We start from the raw sequence: 12,337 nt of genomic DNA, 5'->3' as shown, positions 1-12,337 counted from the left end.
GCACGTGAAAGTGCTATAGCGCCCTCAATAAACACGACAGCATTTCGCGCCAATTCAAAATGGCTGCCTTTTCCACACACGTCAAGTCCAACCATGCCCACAACTAAACGGAGGATTTTCCATCGTCTCTTTTCTAGGTAAAGGTGAGTTCAGTAATTTGAAATCAAGTTTGCAGCGATGTGTTTGCACATACATGTACCTATACTTAACAGTACGGTTCCTCGCGCTATAGCCTAACTGTTTTTTATTACTTTATTAGGCCCTATCGCGGTATTGGAAATTTTTTAAATTTTATGTTGCCAGTGAGTTCCCAATCGGCAATATTCGCCCAGGTAGTCAATCATATATGGCCTGAGGATAAGTTTTATTGAAACAGAGAGAAACATTCTGCATGTTTCTGTAAGTTTGATAATTTTTAACAATAGATGTACTAATAGCAATTTTCTCTCCGAAATTTGTAAAATATTCTTGGCAGCATCTGTCATTACCAGAAACGGGTCAAGTCGTCTCCGGGCCAAGTCGTCCTGGGGTCAAGTCGTCCTCCCACTAGTTGTGTGTCAAGTGTTATCTGTGCGTGTATTTTCTGTTTAGGTACATCCCCCAACGATACATAGAAGAGAATGGAAAACAAGATAGACAGACAGAAGACTCGCAGTACTTATTTATTCACAATTTTCATTCGTTTAATTTTTATACATGTAGCTCATAGTCTGTCATCGAAGCAATATGGGCGATTCACAGTGGTGTGCCTCCAAGAGTTTGCAACGTGTTGGCCGATCACAATGCATGAAATTTGTCGACCCAATGCGCGTTTCGAAAGGGTCAACAAATTTTGCACGTCGTGATTGGCCAACGAATTACAAACTCTTGGAGGCGCACAATTGTAAAATGACCGTATTCACACAAAAAAAGTTACTTCTAGACCCCTACCCCCAAAATTGGGTGGTGTGAAGTTAGTTAGACATTTGTTAGGCCTACGTTAATTCTTGTTTGACGTTCCACATTCATGGTTGAACAAGTAACTGTTTGATATTGAATGTCGAATATGTAACCATTTGACATGTGGTGACCATTCAGAATGTACATCACTAGAAATAATGGAGGGCAAAAGAGACAAAAAACAAGCTGTGCCACCTACATTTCCGTGATTTCAGGGCTTGTTTGACCCTGGAAAAGGAGAGCTCCGTATACAGACAACACTTGCTGCCCTTGTGCACAAACCTTGTGAGACTTGTCTGAGTAAATGCTTGGGAAGTTTCTTAGCTCAATTTCACTTTGAAGGACATTACCACTCTCTGACAGCTGTTATAGCATTTTGAGGGAAAATTAGCATTGTCCGTATGTATGGAACTCTTTCCCCGAAAAACCCCATGCTCTCGGTTGGGAGGAGTCGTCGCTGATTGAGGAGAATAGTGACATCAGATACAATGTAATCTCCAGCCGGGGCATGGGGTTTGGGTATTTCATTTCAATTTGAGAAAAGTGGGATGTGATGCATTCTCTTTCCTATCCTAGTTTGCAAGCGAAGAACTCCACCGACATGAAATAGGGTCAGTTGGGAAACCAGAAGCACGACTATTTTCCAGGGAAATCCAGCTGTTTTCCTCCCAGCTTTGGAGGATATTTCTTCAAAAGAAGTAAAGTCTAATCTAGGTTGGAATTCCATCTCATGAATGATTATGATTTCACAATGCCCAATGTAAGCATGGTTAGAAATGACTGTCTGTCACAGGTAAACTTTCTAAGTCCCCTAAAATATGCACCATGTGGAATCAATTGTCATGTAGGTACAAAAGTAAAAACCTCTCAACACCAGGGTCACGGTCCAGTACTAGTTCCTTTTTTCTCTTTGTTTAGTCCCTTTTTTTTTTTTAAACAGGTAGCATCAGCGTAACAGCAGCAATGACTAACTACGTGGGTATCTATGAGCCCATGTGCATGATACAAGGCTACGTCAAGTACACCAGCCTGGAGATGGGTAACTCCAGCTGGAAGACGGGTAACCTGGAGCTGGCCAGCACCCCGACAGGACAGGTGGTGTGCGTGGTCAATTTTGGCATCGGCCCCTCCAAGAAGTTGGTGGTAGGTCACGATGTCTGTTTGTCAGTTGTCTTTCAAAGGCACATTTGATGTTTCCATTTTCAGGATGAGCAAAGAAATTATGCAAGATCACACAAAGTCCTGCATAATCTAAATGAAATGATTAAAAGTACAGTCTTTGAGGCAACAATATTATTCAAAATCTGTAGAAGGGTGCCTCGGAACAAACCTGATAAAGTTTCAGCTGTGTGAATATTTTGAGAAAAACAATGTTCTGGGATTTGGATTTCTGATCAGAGTTTGTTGACTCCTGTTTTAAATGAGCATTTTGCGAGTTAAAGTTCAACAAAATCTGTCACACTGACTTATCCGATTGCACATGAACATAATGATTTGAATTTCCCAGATTAAAGGCACTGTTGCTGTACCTCGTGATGCAGGGCAAGCTTTTGCATAGCAACCACCATCTCTGGAATGGACTGGTTCCTTATTCATTGAAAACATTGTATTGGTGCAAGGCGTCTTTTATGTATCTAAGCAAAAGCTTGCCCCCGGATGTAGCAACAGTGTCTTTAGTATGGAGAATTTACATTATGTTCCTGTGAATTTAAAGAACTCAGTGTACCAGATTTTATTCAAATTTAGTACTTGCAAAAGGCATGTTACGCCGGAATTCAGCATCTGGGATACATTTTCACATTCAGTCGAATGGAGCTACACAGTTAAACGCACTGAACTGACAAAATACAGTAACCTCGCCCACGTGTGTCAATGCTGGTGCGCACTTTTGATAGCAATTTTTCAAAACGCATCTTTAGATGCATCTTCAAAATGACACCTTGCCAGAAAGAATAATTTAACCAAGAGTTTGGTCCCATAACTATCATTCAAGTAAATTTGTGTATGCTTTTCAACAATAATTGTGCTAGTTCCTTTTTGGAGAACTGCAAATGATGGGCTATACCTTGAAGAACACATTGTTCAAAGTGAAGGAGCTACAGACCATTTTTAATTTTTTAAATAGAGCTATATATAAAAAGTTGAGCACTAACTTCTCATTCTCCGCATGGAGAAAATTTGACGCCATCCTGGGTGCAGACATTTTCAATCCAGGTGCATGCTAACGTCAGCATGTCTTTTGAATAAGATGCACATGTACAGAGCAGTGGCACATGTTTATTTAGGCCCACACCCACATTATTTTAAAGTGAACATTTCCCTAACATTGAGCAAGATCGTTCGATTTCGTATGATGTCTTTCGAGGGCTGTCTTTCAATGAATAAGTTCAGCGAAATTAAAAAGTTCCCTTAATCACGTACATGTATGTTTCAACCCCATTTGTGTGGAAATTAATGACTTCGACCATACGCGGCAGTTGCTTGACCAGACTCTCGTGAACCATACGGAAATGTCCTTAACAACTTGTCAATCCTCTGTTGAGCCTTCTCGTTTTGAAGACTTCAATTGCACAAAGTTAACAAATGATCACATTGAAACTCTTTGTATGTGCTCTAGAAGGTTTAAACCGAATAAAGCACTACAGACTCACGAAGAGAAATGCTACATAAATATGAAACTTAGCCTCAAAGTGGTTGCTAAGATGATAAATTATTTCCATTTTCAATCGATCACTTGGTCTTGTTTTCCACTAAACTTCTCACTTTCAGAAGTTTTCCCAAAGCAAAACGGGGGATATCCTGTGAATTTCAACATTTTCCTGACAATTTTATAATGACAGATAGACCTCAGTTTCAGTAATAAACTGTACTTCTGAGCAGCAATAAACTTCATGTTAACTTACTGTACTTCTGAGTTCGTCCTTCGTTCCTGGGTCACTTAATTCGTATGCTCACATCGCTGTAAGATTATGCAAGATGAATGGAATCGGTGTTGAGTTAGGTCGATATGCAAACGCGTCCGGTTGGGAAGAGAAAAAAATCTAGCGCAAAACCGTCAGCAAATCTAAAACCTTCACACCTTTCTCAACCACCGCCCACTTTTGGAAACTTCAGGAAAACTTCAAATTCATTGTTTCAAGCCTTCAAAAATCGCATCAAAACGTAAACAAACTACCGCTTATGAAATGAGCTTTTCACAATCATCACAAGTTTTGACCACTCTGGTACTATTTCTCAATTTCATTTTCTCAAAACAGGTTAGGAAAAGGCCTTATCTTACCATGAAAATATTTGGGGCAGGAGTTTTTATTTCCAAAAAGTGAAAATAAGACATAAATTTCATAAGATGAAGCACCTGTTTGCCTGGCACGAACTACCATGGCCCTCATTAAGCATGCAAATGACCCCAAAAATGGGACATGCGCAGTTGATAATTTCCCTCTGAAACATATGTGTAATATGGCCGATTCACAATAGTGCGCCTCCAAGAGTTTGCAACGTTTTGACCAATCACAGTGCCTGAAATATGTTTACCCAATGTGCGCGCATTTGGAAAGGGTTGACAGATTTAGCGCACTGTGCTTGGTCGACGTGTTGCAAACTCTTGGAGGCACACTATTGTGAATCACCCGTATTCAGTCAGTGTTAAACGAGTGCATCAGGTACTGATAAAATCCAATTGAAAACGTGTCATGGCAAAATTCATGTGCTGTGCATACGTACATGTGTTTGCATTTTTTGGGGCATAGAGCAAAATGAAATGCGCATTTACTGTATGTCACCCATGTGGATTCGTCGCATGGAGGCAACCAAATTTTTTGCTCATTCAATTGAAAATTTATCCCACATCACTCACTGCATCTGATTAAGCTCTCATGTGTAGGCCAAATGGTACATGTACCATTCACAGCTCTTAAAGAGAACCTTTAAAAAGATCCATTTTTTCTCCTGATACTGTTACTGGAGTGGTTAGAGGAAGGGATAATTTTGCCTTTGTTAACCCTAACCCTACATACATGTAATGCTACAAATTACTACATGTAGTAAAATGTGACTGAGCGCTGTCACTTGTAAGAGGACATGACTTTATTGTTCTGTGAAGCCATATGATAAAATAGATAAGACAATGTACCATACAGTGCTGTGACACTATGAATGCATGGTTTCATTGTTCTCTGTACAAGTAACACTGGAAGTAACCTAGCCAGAAGTAGTAATTTGTAGCGCTAGGTCCTTCAGGCTCAGACTATTACTTAGTATTTGGTAGTACTGTGTAGTGTAAGCCAAACAATATGCTTGGCGGTTAGGGTTAATTAAGATTTTAGACATGTAATCATAAATTATCAGTTTATGTTCATGTAATCATAGTGTACATGTATGTAAGCAAGGTACATTTTTTTCACACTGCTAATACATATGTACATGCACCTGTACCTGTCTTCATTCACAACAATGTTGAGTGAGATACGAAAAGCAAGGACACAGTCTACTCTTTTTGACCCTGACTACCCCAAACCTGCCACACTCCAACAGCAGGTTTCGTGAGGTTTTGGCAGGTTTGGTACTGTACCTGAGGAACTTCTTGTTGAATTTTGTGAGACTTGGGATGAAAGGCCCAGGGAGATAGTGTTGGATTCTGTGCGAGTTGGGATGCACAGGGATCATTGTGTGCAGTGTCTGGCTTGCTGTACCAATTGTTGGACTATGCTTGATTTTGTCAGGTTTGGTACTGTTCAGTGCAAGTCATCCTATACTGCATAGACCCATCCATACCATATCACTCAAACTCCAAACAGATTCATTCTGTTGGAGTTTATCAGGTTTGGTACAGTAACCTGCATGTACAAGTACATAGACAAGTACATGAACCTGTTGGATTTGGTGAGGTTCAGTATGCTTTCTAGTGCAGGAGCCTGGGGGGTTAGGTAATGCGTGAGGAAAATGATAAAGAATAGCATCAGTTGATTTGGTAGAATGCAGACTTTTTCTGCCTCCATTTCAAATGCATGTTTTTGCCAAGTCGCTGTTGCTTGACTTCAGTAGCACTGTGACCTGGTTTGAAGAAAACTTTTATCAGGGTATTCTTGATGGGCTGAAATGAGACAAAAGATTTGGGAAACTTGTCCCAGTGATTATTTCAGTTGTCGCTGTCAAGGTGTGCTGCCATTCCTAGTGAATGCAATCTCAACCAATCGTATCAATTCTTGTACTTTAGGTTACCAATCAGATCAAAGGGGTGATCTTCAACCACCACGTTCCCCGCTGCAACATTAGCCTGGCCACCGGTGCCAACATCAACTGGAAGAGCAAAGTCAATGGGAAGCCAGAGCACCCAAACCGGCCCAGTGAAATCACCCGCTTTGCCGATATTTTGGAGGACTTGCACAAGGCACGCAAGAGAGGTGAGAATCTCTTTACAGTAGAGCGTGCACATCGTCTCTGGCAGTAAACTCTCATTGAGTCAAAATTTTATGACTCGAAACCCATTTTATCTTGAAGTCTACTTCATTCCCGTCAGGAGACTAATTTTCAATTGGATGTTTACACCATGAGAAGATTGCACAATTCAGTTCATGCCATCAAAGAAGAAATTTTGCAGTTTTACAACGAAGGGCGTAGTTGCCACATGAGTTCAAGACATGGTAAGGCAGCAACATCAAAAGGATAATTGGGAAATAGCAGACCTCCCAACCCTCCCGATTTTGGCGGAGAATTTCTGCTTTTACACTTCCTTTCCGTCATTCCGATTTTGCCCCTAAAATTTCTGCCAAATCACAATTTTGACATGCTTCTCATTTATCGTAAAATGTCCACATAATGTCGTGCATGTACTGTACTGCAATGCGCCACATCTGTGGGAGCACCCTCTTTTGATGCATACTTGCCTTATTGGATGTGATCACGTGATAAAACGCCCTCTATTGACAAGCTACATTGTAACTAACACTGTATGCGTTGCACGGTGCCCGGTTTCGCTCGGAACCACAGCTAAGAACGTTGGGATAAAGGAGTCCGCATTCTTGATAGCCGATGTTGGGAGGTCTGGAGTATTTCTTAAAATGTCAGCTTTTGAATTATGGGATTTGTTTGTGCCATTATCCAACAGATAAAAGGCCCAATTCTTCAGCGCAGCTGAGCCTCATGTCCCCTCAGTCACAAGTGTACACCCCAGTCAAGCAAGTAAGTAGAATATATATTCATCTTTCTGAATTGCGTTTTTCAGTTGGTCGGTCTATCCGTCAGTTGTTCTGTTGCCAAGTCAGAGTTGATTCAGTCATGGTCGTATGTTTTCATACGTTTTAACATTCTGACAACCAATGAGTATGCACGTACCATGTAAGTTGGATTCTGTTTTAATACCTACTGGTGCATTCAAGTGCAGTGTGTAAACGCTAGCATCCTCATTTAATTGTGTCACAGTTTGCCGTTTTGGCTGTCCATAAAGTAAAAACAAACTTTATTGGTATAAATAGGAAAAAAGTGCACTAATTTCACTTCATTTTATTGAAAGTAAATTTAACGCTCTTTGCTTTTGTATTGCTTCATACCCCTCCTTGTTTGCAAGATGCATGCATTCTTGAAACTTACCCCCTCCCCTTGTGCATTGTGCATTTGTAATCAATCCTCTAAAAATGGTCTCTTGTGTTCCAGAACCTAGGAGGAAGGAACTCGCTGGTCAACCACCCGGAAAATACTGTCCCAAGAACTCGCATATCTCCGACCACGCCCAGAAGTTCTGCGGCACTGACGCCCCGGAACCCATCCACCCCTATGGGGACTGCAGGCCGAACCTCTCCCAATCCCATGACGACCCCCAGCCACATCAAAGCCGCCATGGGCCTGGTCACCTCTGAGCCCAACCGGGGCTGGGAGAGCAGAGAGGGGGACAGCACGGGCAGCGACGATGCATCTGCAGACCTTTTGTCGATGATGTTCATGGGCGAACAGATGGACGGTGACAAGGAGAACATCGGCGCAAAAAATCACATGTGAGAAAAAAAACAAAAGGACTTTGTATAGCAATAGAACACCTCCGACTTTTGGACGTTCTGGTTCTTTTGGGCCTTGGTACATTCTTGGCAGAGATGAACACGTGTTTGCCGTTATCTCTCAGCTTTGGCACTCTGCAAGTATTTGTAGTCAGACGTCTTGACATGAATACGTTTGATGCTCTGAAGTCATTTCTGCTGGGAACCAGCCTGTGTTCCCAGTTCCACCAGTGCAAAATCCCTAGGGTTGTCCTGAAAGGCAAACAGGGACAGTTTCGATGCTTGCGGCGCTAAGCTCAGAGGTCTCAGTTAAGAATGCGCACGTGTCTCCAGCAAGCTTCCTAGCTTACCAAGAAATCTGCCGACCACTGGCAAAGATTTTTGTTTTGCTTTCGTTACCCTGGTATTCGCAGTGGAAATCCTTCTGATAAGCATTCTGAGGTGTTCAAGTGAGAGTCAAATGTTGACCAAGTCAGCTCCCTTTTTGGTTTGTTTGTCAGTCTGTTAAAGGTTCCAAGACTTACATGCACCAGGAAAGGTATCATGGAAGTTGTCCAGAAGTAATAACTTTGGCCCGGTGTAATCGTATCAAGTGTCCATCTTGCCAGAGTGTTTCTTCTGTGCATAAATATTTAGTTTAAAGGGAGTGATTTTAAAATTTAATAAAGGTTTTCTGAAATAATGTGGCACAAATATCACAATGTTCCCCATCTGAAAAAACACATATCAGGAAGTTTGCGTAGATCCAAGACTTGTTATGGATGACAGGTGGACTTTTAACTTTTGTAAGAGGCACTGTTGCCACAGATTTGAAATAAATACCTCAACCAATTTTATTTTAAATTGTTTAAAACCACGCAAGTTAGAACTTTTTAAGGAGAGACCCAGCCCATTAAAAAAACAGTTCCCTGTTTGTTTTATTTGAATTTAAATTTGGGCCCTTGGGAATGTTTGCAAGAAAGGTTTACCTTAATCTCGCAGTGGACTTGATTTAAACTCTATCCATTGCAGAACGCCAAAGATGGGTGGAGCTAGCAAGAGCGTGTACCAGATGCGGAAGGAAGAGGGCGGGTCCCTCTTCATGGCTTCGTTTCAGGAGAAGCAACTCCAGCTCGAAGAGAGGAAGGAAAATAGTGAGTGGCATCCAGCGCCTTCCCTTGTCAAGTTTGTGGAGTCGTTTTTCTGAATCCCGCCAAGTGCGATGAAATTATGTATAGTGAGATAAAAAGAAAATTGTGGCCTTCCATTCCAGACCCAGGCTGAGAAATATAAATTCATTATCTGAGAAAATTATGCACATTAAATTGCAAATTCCACAACCGTCAGGGCCCGTAACTACTAAAGTTCTTTAGCAGATGATTTTAAAAAAACTTTTGATCGCTTTGAAGTTTAAACATCTATCCTGGGAGAGACGAATCGTCCAACATTAAATGGATTCAGCCCGGGTTTGAAATGTTGGGTCACAATCAAGTCTTGAATCAAGACAGCTTGGCTTGCTGCTCATTTTAGGGACTCGGTCAGTATTATCTTTTTTAGAAACGAGAAATATTCTCCACTTTACCTTGAGGTAGTCGACTTGGTCAACTGTACAAAAATGAATTCTTACGTGAAATATAACTTCCAAAAGGAAGTGCGATTGGAAGTTCAAAGAACAATTCAGAGGCAGTGCAGAACTGGTCAAATTCCAGAATCAATTGATATATACTTCATTCCCATTTAGCTGCTCCAAAGCCTGTTTCTAGTGTGAAGGCATTTTACAGTAGAGGGCGCCAAGCAGCTGGTTTCACTGCCTCAGATGCACTCCTACAACCGAGGTAAGTCCAAGGTTTCAGGCTGTCCCAAATTGACCTAACTCTGGCCTGAAAATATATAATTTGTCATAACAGTCGTCAAATTTATGCTGGATTTTATGAATTTAGATAATATAAGACTTTACAGAATCACACCATTTATTTGAAATCAACAAGCACATATTTCAAAAACCTATCACATCGGTCCATCAGTCAATCAATTCCCAACCAAAGACTGCTATAATAGAAAAGTTCTGATACTGACAAAAAAACCGAAGAAGTGTATGCGAATTATTCAGGGTTGTAACCAATTCATTTTCCACAAGTCTGGTCGCAGGTCAAGTAACTAGTCATTTTAAGTTCATCTGAAGTCATAATTGACATGTGCTTCCACACTTTTTCCAGTATGCTTTCAAATTCAGATCAGGTCACCTGTGAAATTTGCTAACATTTTGACCTGTCTTTCTTCTTGTCATCATAACATACTGAGATTTCTCATAAAATACTCCAAAGCATCAAGAAAACAGGCTTGCTTTTTAGAAAGTCAAGACTTTTTTGGCCTGCATATTTTTTCCTCACATTTACTTTGACAAATGTTTGTAATGCCTCTCCACTGCGAGCAAAAGCACCCCCTCATTGGTTGAAAAAGAGCCATGCTAGTCGAGAGCGTATATTTTGTTGGTAGCAATAACGTATTGACTGCCATAATGCTAAAATCTTTGACTTCTTAGAATAATTTGGATTAGTAGGTTTTGTCATCATTATGGTAAGAGTCTAAGGGAAGATTTGCATCATAACAAGCGTGTACATGACGCCACATATGTACCAGCACAGGCTATACTGTGAGCGCTCATGCCAAAGTACAGTACGATAAAGTTTCAGGTTTCGGAGGAGACCTTACAGGTCCCTAATCCTCAATGTGGACATCTCTGCCTCCTTATCACCCTGTACCCCACTGTGTTTGTCAACTTCCCAGGCAAACCAACACCAATACTTCCATCAAGCGGACCCCTGGTTTTCTCAGCCTTCCGCAGCCCAAGAAGCCGTGCTTGGGCAACAAGTACGTGGGCTGGAGCCAGCGAAATGTCCCAACAGCCGTCAAGACATCTCAGGTCTCCCTACAAGGGTGAGTCTGAGATTTTTCATGGAGCTGTAACTATTTATTTGCTCCTGAATTAATCAGTGTGAATTATTCAGTTACATTTTTCTATTGGGGCAATCAAACACCATTATGAAATATAATAGGTTTCCTGTCAGACTGCGCAAGAGAGTGGCTGAAAATGTAAAAAAGGAAAAACATCAAATAGTCCATGTGCAAAACTTGTCCAGAAAGGTTCAAGTGGATAAAGTTTACCATTTAAGCTCTCAAATAGTGCTGCAGCCAAACCACCGATCCGAACCAAAAGTCATAGAGCATGGCACTTTTGAACTGAACCGAACCAAACTGATCGGTTCAGGTGTTTGGCTTTAATATGGCATGGCATTGATAGCGCACAGAATGCATTAAAAAAACTTGATAAAAAAGGCAAACACAACGAAAAATGGATAACTAGTTATGTTGCATCGGTGCTCGGCACATGTGCATGTACACATGTATTGTAAATGTACATGTACAGTAAACTTGCGATGGCCCCGCATCGTTCGATGTATGTAAAAAGGATGTGGGAAGAGTTGTCTAATAATCAACTGAGAATATGCGATGTACAGCATTTCCGCTGCATAACGCTGCTATTAAAATTCTCACTAAATCCAGTCGTGCTAATGTAAATGCATATTGGGATATTAGCATTATGTTTGCCAATCTCTGATAGCAATGCCCTTATGTTCCATATTAGACCAGTGATGTCATAAATGGTTCTGCAAAATGAATTTTGATTGGATGCTTATCATAGTTGGACTCCTGCTCGATCAAAGGTAACTCTGGAGGGAATGCTGATTTTGCCAAGCAGCGAGTGCAGCGCTCGAGCGAGCGATAAGATTTGGTTCCCACGGTGGCCTAACTTGCCTTTGGTTTGATCATGTTTGATCAAAGTCATGGTGTGAATACTTTGTAATGAAATTTTGCCAGATCTCTACTTGTTGGCAAATATCACAGAACAAAATGCCATTATTCGTTTGAAAAAGACTGATGGAAACTCACCCCTTTGGCCACTTGGGCACCGTCCTAGGAAAGAATGCTGACGTGATACCTGGGTTCTTTGAATACATTGAATGTCATACTTTGGTAGTTGAATCTGCTTTGCGAAAAAGAACCAAAATACAATTCGCTCAAAATCTAATTCAATCTTGTTTCCTGTAAAGGAGGTAACTCCCATTTGAGCATGCTGTTTTTTTCTGTTTTCACATATCGTATGATCGTTTTGTTGAGTCAAGCGTGGTCCAAACACAACCCCTTTAGGTTGGCAAAACGGAAAATGTCACACCTCCAACTGTAACTTTGCATGGAATTTTGGGGAACTTTGGGGAAAAAAATGTGTTCCAATTGAACTTGCCCGTTGATCGGGATGTAGAGGAGATTGATTGCTTGTAATAACAAATTTTATTCCTGGAAGTACTACGTCACCTTTGTAGCAAACTCTTCAATGTTTCAATGTACATTGTACATGTACGTACATGTGT

The 12,337-nt window shown here is 41.0% G+C and overlaps 1 protein-coding gene across 2 annotated transcripts in view; it reads left to right on the top strand.

Annotated features, from left to right (window-relative positions):
- The first annotated feature begins 53 nt into the window (after positions 1-53).
- Positions 54-12,337, top strand: part of LOC110985861 (ubiquitin carboxyl-terminal hydrolase 37-like) — a 27,538-nt gene continuing 15,254 nt past the window's right edge. Inside the window, exons 1-8 of one of the 2 annotated variants that reach the window (XM_087134613.1) lie at positions 54-137; positions 1,880-2,082; positions 6,155-6,341; positions 7,046-7,119; positions 7,591-7,928; positions 8,940-9,061; positions 9,649-9,742; positions 10,695-10,844. In XM_087134613.1, the coding sequence (XP_086990739.1) occupies positions 1,903-2,082; positions 6,155-6,341; positions 7,046-7,119; positions 7,591-7,928; positions 8,940-9,061; positions 9,649-9,742; positions 10,695-10,844 (1,145 nt within the window). In that variant the 5' untranslated portion in view covers positions 54-137; positions 1,880-1,902. Of the gene's footprint in view, positions 144-1,879; positions 2,083-6,154; positions 6,342-7,045; positions 7,120-7,590; positions 7,929-8,939; positions 9,062-9,648; positions 9,743-10,694; positions 10,845-12,337 lie in introns of both variants that reach the window. The other variant, XM_022247289.2, reaches the window with a different exon arrangement.

Source organism: Acanthaster planci, linkage group LG03 (assembly GCF_054643075.1).
Source record: "Acanthaster planci isolate LZ-2023a linkage group LG03, COTS_SCS, whole genome shotgun sequence".
Taxonomy (NCBI): domain Eukaryota; kingdom Metazoa; phylum Echinodermata; class Asteroidea; order Valvatida; family Acanthasteridae; genus Acanthaster; species Acanthaster planci.
Note: the sequence above shows the minus strand (reverse complement) of the source record. Positions and strands in the feature narration are given on the sequence as shown.